The sequence below is a fragment of the Symphalangus syndactylus genome, chromosome 6 (assembly GCF_028878055.3).
Source record: "Symphalangus syndactylus isolate Jambi chromosome 6, NHGRI_mSymSyn1-v2.1_pri, whole genome shotgun sequence".
NCBI lineage: Eukaryota > Metazoa > Chordata > Mammalia > Primates > Hylobatidae > Symphalangus > Symphalangus syndactylus.
Genome location: NC_072428.2, coordinates 91,300,974 through 91,324,638, shown reverse-complemented (window position 1 = coordinate 91,324,638; position 23,665 = coordinate 91,300,974). Strand labels below are relative to the sequence as shown.

General features: G+C 36.4%; 1 protein-coding gene across 11 annotated transcripts in view; it reads right to left on the bottom strand.

Moving 5' to 3' along the window:
• Window positions 1-23,665, bottom strand: part of MAGI2 (membrane associated guanylate kinase, WW and PDZ domain containing 2) — a 1,470,566-nt gene that overhangs the window by 617,366 nt on the left and 829,535 nt on the right. For all 11 annotated transcript variants that reach the window (XM_055283428.2, XM_055283421.2, XM_055283424.2 and 8 more), the window contains one exon: window positions 17,160-17,279. In XM_055283428.2, the coding sequence (XP_055139403.1) occupies window positions 17,160-17,279 (120 nt within the window). The remainder of the gene's footprint in view (window positions 1-17,159; window positions 17,280-23,665) is intronic.

Sequence of the window (23,665 nt, the reverse complement as noted above, 5' to 3'; positions counted from 1 at the left end):
ATCAATCCAATTGCTTCAGGGTGATAGGGAACACTGGCCTTGGAGGAGGACAGGCTGACTTGGTTTCTAGAGGCTGAGTCCTAGTGACTGCTTGTGGCAGAGTTGGCTGTGTGGACAGAAAACCATCACTACTTGGTATAGTGCTGGTAGAACTCTTAAAGGGCACCCAGCTCAACCACTTGACTTTATAGGGAACACAGTGGAGACCTGGAGGATTGAATGATGTTGCTTTCCAACGTATGCTCCAGAACATGAGTCCTGGGGAGATGTTAATAGAGCTCCATGACAATTGGTTCCATGGTCTAAGAAGTTTGAAAATGCTGGAAGCACAAATTTAAACAGGCTTCTTTATTGCAGAACTTCTTAAATATTTAAGATACAATCTGTAATATGAATTTTCTGAAGAGAATATGGTAGGCAGTATTTTATATTTTCCAAACTTGTTTGACCACAGGTTTCCTCCCTCTTTGGGGGATAGAATTTCATATGACTTATGTTCTGCCAAGCATACTTTAGGAAACACTGGTTTAGAATGATGGATATCATGGTTGGAAGGAAACTGAAGGTCAAGGAGGCACAAATAGAAGAGCAAAGCTAGTCATCCTGTTTTGGAAAGGGAAATAGGGTAAATCTAGACTTTATTTGACTGAAGGCATTCCCAATGGGAAATAGGTCTTCCAAGCACAGACTATGTGTCAAAGAAGGCTGGAAGCAATTTCACCTTTTCCCCTTTCTACTTCAGAGACTTCCTTCAAGTTACTAAACATCTTTACGCTTCAGGGTTCTCCTCTGTAAAAATGGATAACATAATACTTTCATTGAAGAAACATTGTGAAAATTGGAGATTGTGTATGCAAAGTATCAAGTCTGGTGTTGTTTTGGATGTTTTAGTTATCATCAGTCCAAATGTTTAGCAGGTGTGTATCCCCTTTAGAACAACTCTAACAAGAAAGTTCTTAATCTGTGTTTGGCAACTAATTTCAATTTATTATTTCATTGGCCCTGGCTATATAAAGCATTTTTTTATAACAGGCCATAATCTTTCTTTATTCTTTTTCCTTGTTTCACTCAAGATCATTCAGAACAAATCACATTCCTACATCCTGTGAAACTTATCAGTTATTTAAATACAGGGTAGATAGAGCCCTCTTAGTAAATGTCCAGCACTAAGTTCGTGGCAAATCCAAGACCGGCATTTGAACTTATGATTTCTAGGCCTCTATTACATACTCAAATAATTCTGACATTCCTACCAAAGCCTTGGTTAACTGGAGCACTGCGACTTTTTACTGTCTACCTTCTGCATTTTAACACAGCTGTAGAAATTGCTGTTTTTGCTGAAAATGAGGACAGATTCTGTTCCAGTGCTGTTTGTTGGAAAATGTGATGTACACAGTGGTATGGCTTAGTTGACATCAAAGAGATAAAACGTCCTACAACACACAGGTACAGCCTGGGATGCAAACAATTCCATTAGACAATCACTCACCTCTGAACGGTGCACTAGTATGATTGTATTTAGTTTCTTCAAGTGTACTGCCAACAATTCTTATGCTTGAAAGTGGATATCCAGCACAAAAAGGTTGTAAATGATTGTCCTACAACTGAACTGAATCCACTCCGTCCTAGCAAGGCTGGGCAAGGTCGACTCTTCCTTTTTTTTTTTTTTTTTTTTGAGACGGAGTCTTTCTCTGTCCCCCAGGCTGGAGTGCAGTGGCAACATCTCGGCTCACTGCAAGCTCCGCCTCCCGGGTTCACGCCATTCTCCTGCCTCAGCCTCCCGAGTAGCTGGGACTACAGGCGCCCGCCAACACGCCTGGCTAATTTTTTGTATTTTTAGTAGAGACGGGGTTTCACTGTGTTAGCCAGGATGGTCTCGATCTCCTGACCTCGTGATCCGCCCGCCTCGGCCTCCCAAAGTGCTGGTATTACAGGCTTGAGCCACCGCGCCAGGCCAGACTCTTCCTCTAATAACTTGACCACCCCAACTACCCCCAGAAGCCTCTGTCTATAATCCAAACTCCAGCTTCTCATCCTTCTGTCTTGATATATTTAAGTTCGAATTTGATACTACTGTTATTTTGTTATTTTGAGGCAAACATGATCTACCTTCATTTGTTATTAGATATACATCTCTACTCTCTTATACAATTTCTACCTCTACTATTGTTTCTAAAAATCATATGCTATTAGGACACAATTTTTTTTTTCAGTAATAGAAGAGTTACAAAAATTTACATGAAACATGAAAAGCAAAAAAATGTTTTGAGTAACTGGAAACCTGTACTGGAGAAACATAAGCAATTCTATGAAATAACTATTATTTCTTTAGTCTAATTCTATAGTAAGGAATTACAGGAGTTTACCAAGAAGCAAGTGTGGTCTCAAATTGTATGTAATAGAATTAAATAATTATAAGGGCACCCAAGAAATACAACACAAGAAAAACCACGAATAAAGGGAATGTAACCAGCTAACATGAGAATGAGTATTAACAGGGGATGCTTTAGAAACAAAGTAAAATTTTAAATTAAAAAATAACATTAGAAAACAAGAATAAATGAAAACAAATAAACCACATTGTTTTTCCTCTGTTAAGGCAATACCCTTATATACATAGAGACAAACATTTGTTTTCCCCTACCAGCCTCCTAATGACAAGAGAGGCCTGTCTCATTAATGGAATAAGGATCTGAAGATTAAAGAAGCATAAAAGAGGAAAATGACATTTTCTTTTTTTTTTTTTTTTTTTGAGACAGAGTCTCGCTTTGTCGCCCAGGCTGGAGTGCAGTGGCGCGATCTCCGCTCACTGCAACCTCCGCCTCCGGGGTTCACGCCATTCTCCTGCCTCAGCCTTCCAAGTAGCTGGGACTACAGGCGCCTGCCACCGCACCTGGCTAATTTTTGTGTATTTTTAGTAGAGACGGGGTTTCACTGTGTTAGCCAGGATGGTCTCGATCTCCTGACCTCGTGATCCACCCGCCTCGGCCTCCCAAAGTGCTGGGATTACAGGTGTGAGCCACCGTGCCAGGCCGAAAATGACATTTTCTAAACTACAAGGGATATAATCTATTAAATGATGAAGAGAAATGAAATAAAATGTCATTTAAATTATTAGTTTTATTCAAACAAACTTCAGGCAAATTTAAGTATGTAGTAAGACCCATTTACTAAGAGAAGAAGCCAATATATCACTAGATTTACTGAATAACATGTAAAGTGTGAAGAATCAGGGTACATTACATCAGTTTCTGAACATATAACATGCCAAACTCTACAATCTTCATTTGAACAAAATACCCATGAGCATGTCCCGTTCTAAGACAGTGTAGCTTCTTATACAGGACAGACAAATCATTTTAGTCAAATTTCCTCTGCAGTCGACAATGAGCCATTGCCTTGTGGGTACATTAGTAAATGTCATTTCCATTATTCTCACTGTTTTTCCCCATAGCTCTACAGGAAGAAAAAATATATTAATTTGTAAGAGCCAGAACCAAGAAATAAGATGAAGTGAAGTATAAAATGAAGCATTTCCCACTAGAGGAAGCTTTCTAGGATATAAAGTTGAACTATAGTAGAGAATTCACAAAGGACCCTTAATTCTCAGAAGAAAGCAAAGGATAAACAAAGTAAAAATACAGAAAGCAAATAATGCCAGTGAGCTTTTGGTAGAAACAAAACACTTGAAAGGCTAGTAAAAAGAAAATCTTTTAAATTGTGAGAGAATGAAAACAGGAGCTAAATATTAAAAGAAAGAAAAACAAGGAGTGTGCTAAAATGACGGTTATTGCAAAGACAGGACTATGAACATGAATTAAAAATGTGACAGTATAATAGGCCAAATGTCTTTAACTTTTGATTTTGTTTTGCCTCTAAGATGAACATATACAGAGGTCTGGTGCAGTAGCTCATGCCTGTAATCCCAGCACTTTGGGAGGCTGAGGTGGGTGGATTACTTGAAGTCAGAAGTTTGAGACCATCCTGGTCAACAGGGTGAAACCTCATCTCTACTAAAAATACAAAAAAATTAGCTGGGTGTGGTGGTGCATGCTTGTAATCCCAGCTACATGGGAGCCTGAGGTAGGAGAATCACTTGAACCTGGGAGGCAGAGGCTGCAGTGAACTGAGATCACGCCACTGGACTCCAGCCTGGGTGGCAGAGTGAGACTTCATCACACACACAAAAATTAGCATATACAGCAAACTGTGAATGTGGGCTTTTCAGGAAAATCAACCAAGATAGTGATGTATTATTTCCTCTCCAGATAAAAACATAGGCTTTGAAGCAAGTGTCCTGCAGCTTTTACTCCTTAGAATTCTGGGGAACAGGTGAGTGTCCCAAAAATGAAATAAAAAAAAAAAAAGAAAACATTTCCACATACTATCATGCTGAGGTTTCTAAAAAAATGGATAAACTTGTAAATTTGCATTTTATTAATACATCAATTTTAACAATTTAGTAATGCACCAATAGTTTTACACATCTATTTTAAATCCAGCACATTCATTAGTTGCTTTACAAATATGCCACATAAAAGATTTCTGACTTCATTAAAAAAATTATTGGGGCAAAAGAATATGCAGTTTTTAACTTTATTATAATTGTAAAATATCTAATCACTTTTTAAAAGTGTATTTATATATACTTAGATTGTTTTAGGCATGTAAGAACATTGTCAGGTTTGTTTGCATTTATAGAATGCATTGCTGATATAATTGTTGAGACAATTTAGTCAAATCTTAATTTGAGTATAAATTTGAATATGCATAATAAATTGTTTCCAAATAGATGGTAGTTAAAATATTTTATACCAAGAGTTGCATTACATTTGTCTGGCATTTTCAAGGAATGTAGTATTCTAATTAGGTGAATATTCTAGCCTTTCCCTTTCAGAAGTCCAAACTTTTGAATTTTAATTATCTTTAAAGGAAATCTTTCTTAAATATTACCTTTCTGCACATAACTTAACGTTTTCTGGGTAGCTCAGCGTCATTATTAGGAGAATCAATAGCTATGTGGGATTGCAATATTTTGATTACCTCTGCCAGACTGATAAGCACCTCCACTGTAAGAATGACCATGGATGACTTGGTTTTGCATCCCTCTGTCAACTTTCTGTACTTTCCCTCTGTCCTCCTTCACTGTCAGGCTGTCAACGTGCCTGTCTCCAGAAGTCTCCATCCCCATATCTCCCTAACCTGCACACACCATTATACACATTTTCTTTTAATAGTTTGCTGCTACATTTTACCATAAATGAGACCCCGATTAAATTGAAGGGGAACAGGGGAGAAGGGAGGAGAGTAGTTAAAATTATCTAACCTGTATACACTCTTTGAAACTTAGTATTCCTAGATATCCTTGAAGGTAGAAATGCTAGCAACTGCCCTTGTTGCAATGTGTTACATTTCATCCCAGGTATAATAACACTTGTTTCATCTCCAGGGAAACCAGATGGCTGCATCGAAAAGTTTTTCTCTGGAAGTTTCATGGAGACCATTTATTCTCATCCTTAGAGAGCAGGGGCAGAAATAGCAAGTATTTAAATCGTCTAGAATTGATCCTGGGGGACCTGGCATGGAGAAACCTTTCTGTTCCTATGGACCAGCCAAAAGGGAACAGATCCCTTTGGGAAATGGCATCCTCCAATGCCAGATCCCAGTGCCAAAGGGCAGGTTTCTCTCACCAAATACATGCCCCTTGCTGTAGTATGTTTACATGTGGCCTGGAGGTAAAAGAGAAGAAAACTCATTGGAAAATTTTAACTCAAATATGTTCCTTTTATTTACCCATCATTGTCAGGATTATGTCATCTTGGGCCTATTGTATATTGTTTAAAACTTTTTGTTTATTGACACCACATGTTGTGTTAATTTGGGTTACTATTAGTATTCATACTTAAAATACGCATTTTCAGATTTATGATTTTCCCCATTAATCAGTGAAAGGAATCAAACTTTCACCTATTATAAAATAATTTAAAGTCACTCTAACATAAAAGGAAAAAAGAGAAGGGTAAGGTGAGGTGGAAATCTTAGCAGGGAACAATCACTAATTGATAAAAATTTATTTTCAGTTTTTCCATTAATTCTCCTTAGAATAAAGGAACAATAAACAAACCTATCCTCCCTTATAGTTTATCAAAAAGCAGCCAGAAAGTGTCAGTGAATTAGCTAATAAATCCCAAGTCCCACATGTCCACATATTTACAAAGCCTTTACATTTCTTTAATGAGAAAACACACATTCTAGTTCCTTTGTTTTAAAATAAGTTTTGGAATTTGTATATTTTGCAATATATTCCAGGACCTTTCTACCTCTTTCATAGGTTTAACCTCATTACTTTTGTTCTCTAACTCTCCACTGACTTTCTATATTGAAGGCAGAGAAATCAAGGAAGTCTTCATAATATTTGGGAAAAAAAGAGAACATGAAAAAAGACAAATTTTAGGGAAGGGTAATTATCAGTAATTCATAGGTAGTAAAATACATAGAACTTTGTGTGTGTGTGTGTGTGTGTGTGTGTGTGTGTGTGTGTGTGTGGAGGGAGTGATTGAAGGCATAGTTTTGTTGACCAAATGTACTGTTTTGAGTTTGAGCGATTTGATACACTATGAATTAGTGTAGGGAAAACCACACTATAGGAATGGCCATAGCAAGATAAGAACTACATCCCAGATAAAGTGAGAGGGAAACATATGAGAGAAAGAGACTCACAATGTTAATGATGAGAATTAAGATAAAAACAAAATGATCAGTTATGACACGTGGTTAACTCAGGACTAGATTCTAAGGCCAAACGGATGCTGCAGCTTCAAAGTATTGGCCTAGAGCCAAGGAAGTGGATATGCCCCAGAGTCTTGGGTCAGGCTAAATCTCTAAGTTGGGGTAGAAGGGTTCTCATTGTTGGGTTAGAAGAAGAAACTTCGGTATTCATCCATTCATTCAACCCACCTTTATTGAGCACTGCTTAGGTGCCAGAGATTATTCTAAGTTTGAAAATGAACTGTGATTCAAACAAATTTTCTGACCCTCTGAGTTTACTTTCTAGTGAGGTACACTGACAATAAACAAATAAATGGATATAGAATAAATGGTCAGTTATAAGTGCAATAAAAAATAAATAATTGGAATGGAATAGAAAATGAGGGCAAGTCCAATTTTGGATAAGGTAGTCAGGTAGGAGCTCCCTGAAGACCTGATTTTTGGATGAGTATCATAAAGTGACAAAAAGGAACAGGTGGATATTAGGAAGAAAAGTGGTCCAGGAAAATGAAATGACAAATTCAAGATCCTGTGTGGGTAGGAATGTGCTGGTTATTTGAGAAACAGAAAGGAGGCCAGCATAGCTAAAATAAATAGGTTGAAGACAGTGTAAGTCAAACTTTCCATTTTGTTGTAACTTATAATTTAAATTTGCGCTTTCTACTGGTCCCTAAAAATTCATATTTGTACAGTGTTTCAGAATTTCCTTTCATGGAATCAGTTCTCTGCAGCCATCATATGTGGACAATTGATTCTGATTTTATCTGGTTGCTACATATAGATACAACCTGTAACGGATCTAAGAGAACTACTAGTCAAGGAGGTACTGATACTAAATTTTAATCTATTGTTATGAATGATTTGCCATAATAATGAGGGTTTCCAAGCCTTCAGTAAGGAGGAGATTTCATACAGTATGAATATTCTATAACATGATTGCTTCTAAAAATAGGCAGCAGAGTATTTTGACAAGTATTACTTCATAAATTTTAATCAAGCCGCTCAGTATTTCTGTTTACAGCATGGTCAATAGAGGCCTCAAAGTTTCAGATATTGTTTTTGTGCAGTCTGAATAAAAGTTGCAGTTTATAAAATAATTCATAAAACCATCTACATCTGTCATAACTTGGTTGGATATCAATGATTTAAATAAGGTAGCTACTTAGCAATAAAAATGAGGGCATCGATTTTTCCAGTGTTGATGATTTCTATTTCCCCTGAGAGAAATAACAGACCTGAGGTCAACTAGATTTTATTCTCCTTTGTCCCCCAGATTAGGAATGTAGAAGATATAAGGAAAGAATGTCTGAGGTTTTCTTTTTCAGATTTTAAATTCAAAGACGAAAATGACTTTTATACAACAGGACATCAGGTTATAGCTTTCAAATCATTAATGCATAGAAGAAATCTCTGAAAAACCTTTGTCATCACATTAGGGCACCATTGAGAAAGACTAGGGTAAATAAAATATTTGCTTTATTATGGTCTATGTGTTAAATCCAAGACTTAATATGCAAGAGCCACTGCTTGTATCTATGGGGATATATCAGAGAAACATGGACTCTTAAGTTAAAAACGGTTGGAATCAATTTCATCAAGACTCTCTTGTGTGCCTCTTATAGAATGAGGAAATTTACTGTATTTGAAAGTCATGGAGTTGTCAGATCCAGTGAATATATTACAATATATATTCATAGCTGCAGCAATACACACATTAAATTATGATATATTATCAGTTTTTTATCCAATTTTTGTCCACTCAGAAAAACAACACAGAGGGTGTGAAAATATGCACCTAATTATTCAAGGTAAGTAGGTTCTGTTTGTTAAAGCAGTAGGGAGAAATATAAGTAAAATTTTTGAAGTCATGATTTTTCTTCTTCCTACTCAAAGGACATGATTTTTTCTGGGTGAATTTTCGATGTGTTTCAGATTAAAATGGAGACAACTGAAGTGTCAATCATTAGATAATGTATTTTTATATTGTGGTATATACAATAGAATACTATTCAGCCTTTAAAAAGCAGAAAATTCTGTCATTTGAAACAATGTGGACGGACCTAGAGGACATTATATTGAGTGACTTAAGCCAGGCACAGAGAGACAAATACGACATGATTTCACTTATATCTGGAATCGAAAAAAGTCAAACTTATAGAAGGAGAGAGTAGAGTGGTGGTTACCAGAAGCTGTGAAGGACAGAAGGTAGACACATACAGGGGAAATGTTGGTCAAAGGGTACAAAGTTTCAGTTAGAAGGAGGAATTTGTTCTGGTGATCTATTACTCAGCATGGTGACTATAGTCATCACGTATTGTATATGCCAAAATCGCTAAAAAAAAAGAATTTCAAATGTTCTCATCATGAAGAAACAACAAATATTGAAGTGCTAGAGATGTTAATTAGCCTGACTTGATCATTCCATAGTGCCATGTTTTGAAACATTATATCCCATAAATATACACAATTATTATTGGTCCATTAAAAATAAAACAAAACAAAAAAGAAAAGAAATCACTAGGAGATGTGTACAAGAGATAGCAAATCATTGTAATTAAAGATATGAGTGTGAGAAAAATGAATTAAACTGTGAACATCACAGTTTCGGAACCCTAGGTTTTACCTAATAATATAATGGATTGTGAGAGAGTCAAAGAAGTGAATCCTATGCCCATGCATATTGACCTTAATTATATTTCCTTCAGCTACAATGGAACAAAAATCTTACAGAACAAACAGTAAACAGGTTAATATTGTAGTTAAGGTGTCAGAGCAAGTCACTTCATTTTCTGTGATATTAGTCTTTAAGTTAATAATTTTATATGATTTATATAATATTAAAATCATTAATTGCTTATGTCAGTCCTTCTAGTCTCTTTGGGGAGAAAAAAGTGCTTAGAAATAGGCATTTACATTGCATATTTCAAAAAAGCTGGGCTCAAAAATTTCCTAAACTGAAAGCGAATTGTACTTCATTGTAGAAGACAATGACACTTCCATTCTTAGTGCCTTACCTTGGACCAACATAGCATGCAAAAATCGTACACTATCTGTCGATAACTCTGAACACAAATTTAATCACTTACCAAAAAATTCTGGCATTATAAAACCTCAAAGGGGTATAAAACTTTGCTATGTTTTCCTCTACTGGTCAAATAAACATTTAGTGAGATTTGTAAATGGTCAGTGTTCCTAAAATGTACACCCTAATGCATGGCCTAGAATCTTCCACAATAGAAATATTGCCAGAAACAGGAATCAAAAGAAAAAAATGCTACAACCTGGATATGTAAAAAAGCAGCTGCACCCTTTTAAATGTAAGTGCCAAGAATCTACTGCTGTTATGAAGATTATTACTTACACAGTAAAAATTTCCTCTTGTAATAGTGTGCAAAGAAAAGGGGAAAAAATGAAATCATTTTGGTCTTCTAAAATGACAAAAATCTTAGCATCAATTTAATCATTGATATGCCTTTCAAGAAATATTATTTATATTTCAGTGGGTAGAAATTTGAACTGATAGAAGAATGGTTTTTCTCAAGATGATCTGTGGTGCCAACAATGATTTTTTATGAGTATCTCTTTATCACCCAATGCTATCTTGCTTGCAGATTCAAAATTTCAGATTAAAAATTTCATCAGTACATCAAACTATGCTAAAAGCTGATTTTAGCTAGTAAAATGAAATAGATTTGTGTAGAATTTGTTATACATCTTCTCTCATCATAGGAGTGTTTAGCTTAATTGCCTAGAAAATTATTTGTACTTAATACTTAAATTTCTATAGGATTTTGTGTGCTACATCATGACGTACAGCACTCCTTTATGTAGTTATGAGAAAACTTGAATTTCACAGTCCTCTTAGTAAAATTTCTCAAGAAACCTGGTGTGCTATTTGCAGTAGGCTCGAGTCTATGTGTATACTAGGGTCCATGATTATAAGAAATTACAACAGGAGGAGGGAAATGTCATATTTGTACTATATTGTGTCAGATGCCTAAATAACTTGCTGGTCTTGATTTGATCCTCTTAAATATTGTGACAATATTACAATTGGGCTTATGTCCACTTAAAGAAAACATTTAACTCTAGGATCAATGACCTTTTCAACAGATAGAAAAATAGCTTTTTTTAAAAACAAAACAGCCTAACATGGTAGCAGATGTTATAACAGAAGTGGTGTTCTGGAACATAGTTGTGGATTATCTCAGTAGGTGAATTAAATGAAATCAATCCAAGCACAGATCAGGGGAGGCAGGTTTAGTTAATGACGACATTCAGAACACAGGTTGAGGAAGACAACTGCTGTAAGTGGTGAGTGAAACCACCAATGTAAAATCACAGGCACCTGGAAGAAGTAGGTCAGGCAGGATTCGCGGATTTAGAGTCCTGGTTAATTCAGCACTTTGGACAGTTCCCAAAGACCCCTCTTCCTTGCAGGTACTTGGAGTACTTAACTTTTAGAGTGCCATACTTACTAATTTCATTCCACCTCTTGGCATCTCACCTTTACCTGCAGGTGACCTTAAATCCAAGGGAATTATATGCATTCATCCAAAGAGCTCTGTGGTCTGTGTTCACAGGAAGTCAACACCTTCAGTCCTAACATGAAGGTTCACAGTTTCTATGTTACTTGAGATTTTGTCAGACTCACCAGTAGGGCTTATTAATCAATAATGGATTATTAATAATCAATTTATTAACAATAAAATTCATCAACTAAATTTTAAACCTGATTCAGTATGAAAAGGTGAGAATGAAATCATCCAAGTCATGGAAAAGAGTCCCTTTACCAACACCTGATGGTTACGATCATGGCCAAGTCCCCCAGGCAATTCACATGCAAGGCTACTCAGCAGATGTTCTACATCAAATTCAAATGAGGCATTCAGAATAGGGGGGTGGAGGCAGAAGAAAGGCTTTAAGAATCAACTAAAACCCTGCCCACAGCCATGTGGCATAGCTATAGATGGTAACTAAAGCACATTAAGCCCTTCCTTGAATCCTCCAGGAAGTAACAGAATTGCTCTTTTGGAACAAGGACTTTAAGTTAATTTCTTAAAAGCTTAAGAGGCAGGACTACAAATCAGGACAATCTATCTGATTTCTAACCAAAGGACAAATTATGCTTTAGCCACATCTATCCACCAAGTTTAAAATGAGAATTAGCAATAAAATAAATGCACATGTATAAAAATAGTTTAAAAATACTTTTCCCTCATAACTATTTTTCAGATGAGTGTTTCCTGTTCTAAAACCCAATGGTGAGGCTGAAGCATAGAAACACCATAAAATTGGTTTTCTCTATGATGAGCAGCTTAAACTAGACATTTTATAAAGGACTCTCTTGATCTTTGTGAATAGAAAAAAAAATTAAGTAGTTCCTAATATCCCTGACAATAAATGCACCAATTTTGGAAGCATTTCAGATGAGCAAGAAGAAACAGGGGTTATGGCTCTACCTCCAGTTACATTAGCAGTCTTGCTGCTCTGGTTTGTGGGTTAGATTCTGGGACCCCCTTTCTGTCTTACGGATCCCACATAGTTAACAGAAGGTCTGTAACCTTAAGGCTGAGAGTAACTCAATTCCTTCTTATTTTCTTTGGTGTATTCACAGAATATCATAGATGAATTTTCTGGTCTGACCAAGAACTCTAAACAATACTGCGAAGGCATGAGACTGCAGTAGGCGAGGAGGAGGAAAGGGAGCAATGATCTCAACACTGCAGAAGGGAGAATGTGTAATTTAAATAAATGAGACTTTTTATTAAAGAAACCATTAATTGCTAGGTTTTTCAATATAAAAGTTCTCAGGTCTTTGTCTAGTTGAGTAGCACAGAATTCTGTATAGCCTGAAAGTACCAACAGTGCAAAAAGACATTCCTTAGTTTTCCCTGACAAAATGAAAACAAAAAACAAAACTCCCAAAAAACACATTAAGTGGTAGCCCTAGGTCTAGAGCTTATGACTAGTGAAGAAATGCAGCAATTTTTATTGGGTGAATTTTGCTAGTTCCTCAGCTGTAGTTACAGGAAAATCTGAAGATCCTGAGGTTTGAGAACATTCCCTAAGTGTTTACCCAGGTCATTATGTGACCTGAGAAAAGAGATTCTTATTATTAATCCATGTATACAATGTGTATTTGTAAGCAATGGTATTGATACAATTGTCAAAGTCTTATATGGAAGTCAGCCTCACTCTCCAATAATCAGCTCTATGCACACTAGGCCAATTAAGTTGGCACCAAACCCAGCAAACTAAACTGCCATTACTGAAAAGGTGTCTGAAGAAGAATCAGAGTAACCCATTCTGGCTCACAAAACTTGATGATGTTCATACAGTTTCAGGATATTCCTTTCAAAAGTGAATTGGAACCTAAAGTTTAAGCTGTATTTTAAAATATTGATATTAAATGTCATGACATCTAGTGTATCATGAGAACAATGGAAATTTACCATTAACATTTGACATAATTTTTCAGCTTATATAAAATCAGTTTACATAGTCTTTATTTTTATAAACAAAAAGTTATATTGTTAATCATGCTATTCTTTTAATGATCTTATATGTTAAGCCATTGGTTCATTCTTACATAAATGATATTTAAATAAGGTAATACATTATTATTAAAAGGTGTGCAAACTAATGAATGTTACTAAATAATGTCACAAAGCCCATGGGAAATTATTCTGTAAAATGTATTATTTAACATCTTTGATAAAGTTATTTTCTATGATTTAGTCATTTTTCATATATAGTTTAAGGCAGCTTTATATTATTAACACAACTTCTTTATTTAAAATGTTTTCAATAAATCTCTACTATCTTTTATTTTTGACAATATGAAGAAGGTACAGCACTAATGCATAAAACCGTTTCCTTTTCCTGGGTATTTTTGCCTATTTCCTGTAAAGGTGGCAAGAAGCAATTAAACATCTCAGCTAAAATTTAGGCAAATGTCTCCGCCTAGATTGCCTTATAAATGCTAATGGAAGGGATTTTAATACTTTTAACAACTTCAAAATACTGAGTTCTTGAATAACTACAGTTCACTAAACTAAGAACAGTCATGCATTGTGTAATGACATTTTGGTCACTGACAGACCACATATATCATGGTGGTCCCATAAACTTGTAACGGAGCTGAAAAATTATTATTGCCCAGTGACACTGCAGCCCTTGTAACATCATAGTGCAACGCATTACTCATTTGTGTTTGTGGATGTTAGTATAACAAAACCTACCGTTCTACCAATTGTATAAAAGTACAGCAACCTCACTAGCATCTGTTGTTTTTTGACATCCCAATAATAGCCATTCTGACATGCGAGATGGTATCTCATTGTGGTTTTGATTTGCATTTCTTTAATGATCAGTGATGTTGAGCTTTTTTTCATATATTTGTTGGCCACATGTATGTCTTTCGAAGTGTCCATGTCATTTGCCCACTTTTTAAAGCGGTTATTTTTCTCTTGTAAAATTTTTTAAGTTCTTTGTAGACTCTGGATATTAGATCTTTGTCTGACAGATTGCGAAATTTTCTCCCATTCTGTAGGTTGTCTGTTCGCTCCGATGATAGCTTCTTTGGCTGTGCAGAAGCTATTTCGTTTAATTAGATCCCGTTTGTCAATTTTCGCTTTTGTTGCAATTGCTTTTGGTGTTTTCATCAAAAAACATTTACCCGTGCCTACATTCTGAATGGTTAATGAAAGACTGGATAAAGAAAATGTGGTACATATATACCATGGAATACTATGCAGCCATAAAAAGAAATGAGATCATGTCCTTTGCAGGGACACGGATGGAGTTGGAAGCCACTGTCCTCAGAAAACTAATGCAGGAACAGGAAACCCAACACTGCATGTTCTCACTTGGAAGTGGGAGTTGGTTGATGAGAACACATGGACATAGGGGAGAACAACACACACTGGGGGCCTTTTGGGCAGGTGCTGAGAAGAGGGAGAGCATCAGAAAGAATAGCTAATCGATGCTGGGCTTAATAAGTAGGTGATGGGATGATCTGTGCAGCAAACCACTATGGCACATATTTATCTATGTAACTTAAAAGTTGAAGAAAAAAAAGTATAGCACATACTGTTATGTATAGCATATAATACTTGATAATGATAATAAATGACTATATTACTGGCTTAATTACTGTATTTTACTTTTCATTGTTATTTTAGGAGTGTATTCCTTCTACTTATTAAAAAACGTTAACTGTTAAACAGCCTCGGGCAGGTCCTTAGGAGGTATCCAGAAGAAGGCTTTGTTCTCATAGGAGATGACAGCTCCATGCCTGTTATTGCCCCTGAAGACCTTCCAGTGGGACAAGATGTGAAGGTAGAAGACAGTGATACTGATGATCCTGACCATGTGTGTAGGCCTAGGCTAATGTGTGTGGTTGTGTCTCAGTTTTTAACAAAAAAGTTTAAAAAGTTAAAACAATTTTGTTTGAACATTTTAATTAAATGGATTTATTTAAAAAGACTATAAAATTTGACATCAAGAGAGATAAGAAAGACCCAGAAGATTTAAATTGACAAATATAAAAATGATTGGCTACAAACAATGTAAAAATGTTTCCCAGCCCCCAGACAAAACATAATTTAAGTATAATAATTATAAAATTAAAACAACTTTAAATAGAGAAAAGCTTATAGATTAAGGATACAAAGAAAGAAAAAATATTTTTGTACAGCTGTACAATGTGTTTGTGTTTTAAACCCAGTGTGATTACAAAAGAGTCAAAAAGTTAAAAAAAATGGAAAAGTTTATAAAGTAAAGTTATAGTAAGCTAAGGTTAATTTATTATTGAAGAAAAAATAGTTTTAAGTACATTTAATATAGCCTAAGTGCACAGTGCTTATAAAGTCTACAGTAGTATATAGTAATTTCCTAGGCCTTCACATTCACTCATCACTCACTCATTCATGGACTCATCCACTAATGGACTCACCGAGAGCAACTTACAGTCCTGCAAGCTCCATTTATGGTAAGTACCTTATATAGCTATACTGTTTTAATCTTTTATACCATATTTTTAAGTTAACCTTTTCTATGATTAGGTATGTTTAGATAAATCCTTACCATTGGGTTACAATTACCTACGTATTCAGTATGGTAACATGCTATACAGGTTTGTAGCCTGGAAACAACAGATTACAGTACTTAGCCTAGAATGCGCCAGGCTGTAGCATCTAGGTTTGTGTAGGTACACTCCATGATATTCACTCAATGATGAAATAGCCTAACCATGTGTTTCTCAGAAGTATCCCTTTCATTAAGAGACACATGACTATAAATCGAGGAGAAAGTAGAGGGCCCAACTGTTAACGTGGCAAACCCAGCTTATTTGATGATGTTTGGTGAACTTCGCATGTATGATAGGCTAAGCAGCAAAGTATATATCATGAATTTTGTTTTTAATATCACTATTAATTGCAGTTCAATAAAACTAATCTTTGAACTTAATAATAGCATCTGTCCATATACTTTGTAACTGTGAAGTAGGAATGAAAAATTATTTTCTACTTTTTAGTTATAATTTCATTTTCTATACATACACAGATACATACTTTAATTAGATATAAACTAGATGCATATAAATGTTGCCCAAATTGATAAATGCAATCATATCAACATATTGTTACTTATTTGTATTTTTAATGCCATCATTCCACTTTTACAGATGAGACTACTAAGGTTTAGTGACATTAACTGTTACTTAATTTTTGTAGCAGATAAATAATGAAGCCTAGTTTGAAACAGAGATTTTGGCTTATGTTGCAGTGCTTCTTCCACTGAGGCATATTTCCTGCATTCAAGGTTTTGGTTTCATTTGCTGTTCACGTTTGATTTGGGTACACAAGGAGACTTCTAATGTGGTGGAGCTTTGGAGTTCATTCACAGATCATATTTTTTTCTACCCTGTCATTTTGCATAGGAGGAAAGTGAAGGCCAGTGAGGTAGAGTAATTTGAGAAAGCCACACAGGGATAATGACAGGACTAGAATTCTAGCCCTTCCTTCTTTTAGATGACATCTTGAGATAAAGACATTTTATCTGAAAGATCACAGCTTAACCTCAGGAGACAAGCACAAGAATGCTTCAGTGTGTGTGTGTGTGTGTGTGTGTGTGTGTGTATGTGTATATAATGGGTATATATATAAAATATAAAATATTTAAAAAATGTATTTTTCTCCAGGCATATTAAAAGTACACTTATTTGAGATGTATTTTAACTTTTTAAGGATACGTTTCTAAACTCATCTTATTAAAGCTCTCAAACCCCAAACAGCCCATTAGTAACCTGGTGTCCCAGTGCATTTCCATCGAATGAGAAAAACGTGATGCCAACAAGAAAGATCTCTCAGGAACGCTGTGCTTACCTTCATAAGTCCCACTTTCTAGGAGAGCACCACTTTTCTCCAATTCCATAAAATCTTCAACAGTGATGAAAATATAATCCACTCCAGGGACCTCACCCTCCTTATGTGGCCTTGTGGTGCCTGAATAAAGAAAAGTAAAAACAAAAGAAAGACGCTAAGTGATTTGTTGTTGAACTTTAGAAATACCACCATACTTCTGAATATTCAGGGCCACTTGTTTGTACATCCTGCAAGTTGGCAGTTTGCATTTGTCCTTCTGTTTGTTTGGCAACAGAAAACAGCAGCGGGTAAAGATTAAAGTAAACGTACAAAGCACTTTTCTTCATCAAGCTTATAAAGAGTTCATTGCCATGGGATATGGCTGCATGTATTTTTCAGCGAAAAATTCAGAACATTGTGCCCTTTTTGAAGAGGTGGTTTTGATATCGAGCCAGCAGTCTGCTAGTTCAGGAATTTATATATTTCACTCCATGAATGAACCTCTATTGTCCTGCAGACTGCTGTGCTATGACATAAAATACAATGGAAAAGTAGCGATCTTAGGAAAATGTCAATTTGTCTTTTTATTTTCTTAATCTGCTTTCTTTTGAGAGGACTGTTTGTTGGTTGTCATTTGTTAAATTTGCACCCAGAGCCATTTTTATTTGATTTAAAGGTTCACAAAACCTTTACTATTACTTAAAATTAAATAATTAGAATTGTGTAATAATTAAATTGCAGTAGTAATTGTGATGCTGGGAATACAGTATCTAATTTGACAGGAGAAAACTTTCTCTGACTCCATCACACAGGCTCTCCCTTATGGGGCCTATCTTCTTTCATTACTGCCTCTAATTCTGACTGAAGTGACTCCCTACCAAGGGTTACTGCATGGGACCACCGTTCCTGACTCCTCCATCACCCATAGAGGGAATGGAGCTTTGAGGGCCAAGGTGGCAGGAGTATCAGCTACTCAGACTGTAGCTCAGTCCAGCTCTCCTGAAGAACACAGCCTTCCAGGCATGCTGTCCAGTTTGTGAGGCAAGAGCAGAAACAGAGACATATTCAAGGCTGCAGGTTTGTTTCCAGGTAATACTTCCTTCCCTGAATATGCCCTAAGCTTCTTCCTTTTTCTATGCCACCTACATAGGCATTTTGCATGGTCAGATTGGAATTTACATAATACATACATGCAGAGAAGTATGCAGAAATATACAGAGGCCAGATATATAAGGTAGTAACATTGGCAGGCTTCATATATATAGACTCCTCCATATTGTCTATATGCTAAAAAAGTATTTTAAATCCTTAAATTTTATTTTTGTTCTCTGCATTTGAAATCTTTATCAACTAGGTCATGAAAATAGCCAGTCAGTTCTCCTTTTGGTGTATTAGAATCAAATCTGGACTGCAACTGAGAAGCAGAAGCTAATGTCAGAATGTACAATATGCCAGGGAAATTTGATTTTGGATAAAAATGAATAATTCCTATTGAAAACATTTTTTAAGATTTGAAGTTATTATTTTCTAAAATCAGGTTTTATAACTCGTCTTTGGGGGTTACAAAACAATTTTTTTCCATAATCATGTTTAATGACTTTCCCTGAATTGGTTATTTTGTTTAACTGAGTCACATTTTGCAATATTTCCTGCTGCTTTTATGCTATAAAATACAAACCACCTACATCTAGTATGCATAATATTGTCAAATTAATGTTTCTATGAGAACCTTAACTTTCAATATTCTGACTTTTATGTGCTTAACCCTTGTGAATTAAAAGTGCATTAACATGGTTTTTGGCAATCAATTTGTTTTTCTGTTTATTTAGAACACACTCCAATCATTAAGAAAAAAATCACGTAACAAAGACTCAATTTTCCTTACTAATTTATCTGCATATTTCAGAAGCTGCACACTTTAACTGCTTGCAGTATGGTAATGCATTCCTAGCACCACGTGAGCACCAGGATCACATGACTGAGGGCAATTTCCAGGGCTGCTGACTTGTTTGGAGTAACATGGCTGTACCAAATTTTAGTGAACATTTGTAGCTGTGCTCTTCTTGGGAGGCCCATCAGTACTTTCGGTTCACTAAATGGCTTTCCATCTCCATCGTGACTGAGTTTTTCCTTCTGTGATAGGCAACATCAGTGAGTATCACTTATTGCTATTGACCCAACTGATGCTGGCTGCCTACTTGGACTGACAGTTCACCCACCTCATTGTGGCTTGAAGTTCTGCTCTACAATCTCAAATGCTGCAACCTCCATCTTTGACATCAGTCTCTGATCCTTTTTTCCTATTCTGTACTTCTTTCTAATTATGATCTCTAGTCCCTGATCTCTTGTAATTTCCCTGATGTTCCCCAAATCTGGCTTTACTTGCTTCCCTAACTGCTAAAGGACTAGGAAAAAAACAGAATCTCTTCCTTCCTTTAGTTCACCTTCATGATTCCCCCATTCATAATTAACCCCCATGTTCACTGTTGGTTATTTCATTGTTGACAGCAGTTGCTATAAAAAAATGTAAACTTTCTCTGACAAAGTACTCCACAAATTCAGATTACTTAATGTCAGTTTGATCTTCCTGATGCTTGGTAATTCTTTTATGTGTGTCTTCTTGTCTCTTATATTCCCAACATTTTCTAATATTCAACTGCTTTGACGTTTTGCAGAAGACATGAGCTCATTCTTTCTTGGTAAAGTAAGAGAGAATCTGAAACCAAATTTCCTAAAGTTTCCTAATTTTCATTTTTCTTATCTGCATTACTCTTGTATTTTTCCTTCAAAATTAAGACTTTATTGGAATTATCATCCATCTTGCTAAGACAAATTTCTTTTCCTTTGCTTTTAGAATTATATATTTTAAATTAAATAAATAAAATAAATAAAATATTTTGTCAAAGTTGCATATACAGATATTTTAAGTCTTCAAACAATTCTTTAAGACTTGTTATTTTTGAAAAGCAGACCCTCATTATCACCACCCAGCCCCCGGTAGCCCTTTCTTTTTATCCAGAGGCAAATACACTGATTTTAGCTGATTAATTTGTTTAACCCCCAAATCTCTAAATACTTCAAGATGCCTCTTGAGTTTTTACTTTAGTAATTATTTCTTGATTTTAAAGAAAATGAGAATTTAACTCTTTTGTCTACAATTCTAACCCCACTGCACATACCACGTCCTGCTTTCCTTTCATTCTTCTAATGGAACAATCTTGTGTTTAGATTAGTGTTAAGCATTTACATTAATAATTCTATGTAAATCTATTCCCAGCTGAAACTCGTGTACTGACTTTTTGTGTGTATTTTTTTTTTTTTTTTTGAGACGGAGTCTTGCTCTGTTGCCCAGGCTGAGAATGCAGTGGCACGATCATGGCTCACTGCAACCTCTGCCTCCAGGGTGCAAGCCATTCTCCTGCCTCAGCCTCTTCAGTAGCTGTGACTACAGGTGTGCGCCACCACACCTGGCTAACTTTTGTAGTTTTAGTAGAGACTGATTTTCACCGTGTTGGCCAGGCTGGTCTCAATCTACTGACTTTGTGATTCCCCAACCTTGGCCTCCCAAAGTGCTGTGATTACAGGCATGAGCCACTGCGCTTGGCCATGTGTAACTTTTTTATTACTCTCAATGTAATATGTTTTCATTTCCATTTTCCATTCATTAATCATTAAACTCTCTCCTTGAGAGATAAATCTCCTCTCAAAATTCACAAGTACATTTTATATTTTATCAAGTTTATCCTATTGAAGAAATCTTTCCTGGAGGCTTCTGACATGCTCCAGTCTGGACTGTCGGCTGCCACCCAGGGATCATTCTTTGCCATCATCCTGGGGAGTCACTTTGCCTCTCTCTTGTGCAGTTTCTCCTCTTCCCTAGACCCCATGTCTATTTTTGTGGTCTACATCCTCATGGTGGCAGAGCACATCTGTTGGAAGCTTCCTGTCGAAGGTTGCATGGAAGCTGCATTGTTTGAGATTTTCCAAGCCTGAAGATGTCTTTATTCCACCCTCACTAGTGGCAAATCTGACAGCATTTCAGGAAAATGTAATCATGAAAATGTATTTCTTCATCTTGCTCCCCTGTTCATGCCACCACCATTCTTCTAGTCGTGCCGGTTTGAAACTTTCACCTCAGAGTCACCTACCTTTGAGTCCTCCCTCACTCCTTTATCACATCTCCAAATATTTGGCAAGTTCTATGTCCTATATCTCCACAACATCATCCTTCCCATCTGTGCTGTCTCTGATCCCAGCACCGCCCTCCTGGACCAGGTGGTGGCTCTGTCACTGGTATGCCTGCCTCCCTCCTTTAGTTCACCGCTGCTCTTCCTGATGAGCCCTGGTGAAGCACCAGGCTGATTGCATTTCCTCTATAAAGGCTTATCTACCCAATCTATGGTCAAGAGAGTGGGTTGAAAAAGGGAGGGAGAAAAAAATACTGAGAGTCAAGAAGAAACAGAGAACGCCATGATTCTATTATTTACAATAAAACACAACTCTCATGGTATGCCAGCCTGTGGAGTTTCTTTACATGGGCTTGCCTTGATGGAACATGTGAGAAGACATAATGTAAGAATTTTTTGTTTATGTAATACCCTCCTTTCTGGATTGTCATGTGTCATTCTGCTTTCTCTTTAACCTAAAATTTTCACCATTAGAATTACTCTTTGGTTCAGATGAAGGAGAAACTACCTTTAAAATGTATGATATTTTGAAAGTAAGCTGCCTGTGCTTTTTAGGACTCAGCCACTTGTTATCAGCATTACCTTGAGCAAGGTTCTCCACCTCTGTAAACTCTAGTTTTCTTATCTGTAAAATGAGAACAATAGTAGTAGCATCTTCATAGGGCTAATGTGAGGAACAAATGGGATAATTCATATAACATACTTAAGACAATGTCTGGCACATTTTAAATACTCAACAAGGATTATTATATGTTAAGTACTATTGCCTGCAAGAGCAGAAATGATTTTTTTGATGAAGTCTTGCCATAAATATTAACTGAGCACTATGTGCCAAACACTATTCTAGATGCTTGAGCTATATCTCTGAATAACACAGACTAAGGTTCCTGCCTTCATAGAACTAATATTTTAATAGGGAGAGGCAGATAATAAATAAAAAATAAGAAGTTATCTAGTATGCTATAAAGGGTTAAATCTTATTAATTGACTATAAATCAGATAGTTAGAACCTATGCACAATTTAGTGGGTCAAATACTGAGATTTCTGTTAGCTTAGACAGTATGGAGAAAAGGGTGGAGGAGAAGAGACTGTGAGAAAAAGACCTGAAGGGGAGCAGAGACCCACAATACTTGTAGGCTGTACACTACCCAGGTGAGTGTTAGCTGAGTGGGAGACTGCTGGAAGTCAACAGGGGATCCAGAAAGAGCCTGGTTATATTTTAGAAAGAATCACTACATCTTTAAAGAGAAATTTCACTTATTTCACATATTGCTTGGATTAACTTAGGTCATTTGGCTTAACATCTTGGTGCCCGATACAGGTATTTTGGAACTATCAAAATCATTTTCAAAGGATAAACATGGCAGTGCATGGTGGGTTCCAATGACTGGTGTATGTGCACATACACAGACACTTACATGTCAACCCTCATTTTTAAAAGAATAAAATGACAAGGTTGTGGGAAAAAGGATACACTGTTATTAGAGTGTAAATTAGTTCAACCATTGTGGAAAGCAGTATGGCAATTCCTCAAAGAGCTAAAAACAGAACTACCATTCAACCCAGCAATCCCATTACTGGGCATATACCCAGAGGAATATAAATCATTCTACCGTAAAGACACGTGCACACGAATGTTCACTGCAGCAGTATTCACAATAACAAAGACATGGAATCAACCTATATGTTCTTCAGTGACAGACTGGATAAAGAAACATGGTAGATATACACCATGTAATACGACGCAATCGTAAAATGAACGAGAGCATGTATTTTATGGGAACATGGATGGAGCCGGAGACTGTTATCCTTAGCAAACTAATGTACGAAGAGAAAACCAAATACTGCATGTTCTCACTTGTAAGTGGGAGCTAAGTGGTGAGAACTTAGGAACACAAAGTAGGAAACAACAGATACTGGGGTCTACTTGAGGGGTCTACTGGTGGAAGGAGGGAGAGGAGCAAAAAAGATAACTATTGGGTACTGGGCTTAACACCTGGGTGAGGAAATAATTTGCACAGCAAACCCTCATGACATGAGTTTACATATGTCACAAATCTTCACATGTATCCCCAGAACCTAAAAGTTTTTTTTAAAAAGTGAAAGAATGGCCGGGTGCGGTGGGTCACGCCTGTAATCTCAGCACTTTGGGAGGCCGAGGCGGGCAGATCACGAGGTCAGGAGATCAAGACTATCTTGGCTAACATGGTGAAACCCTGTCTCTACTAAAAATACAAAAAAATCAGCTGGGCGTGGTGGCAGGCGCCTGTAGTCCCAGCTACTCGGGAGGCTGAGGCAGGAGAATGGTGTGAACCCAGGAGGCGGAGCTTGCAGTGAGC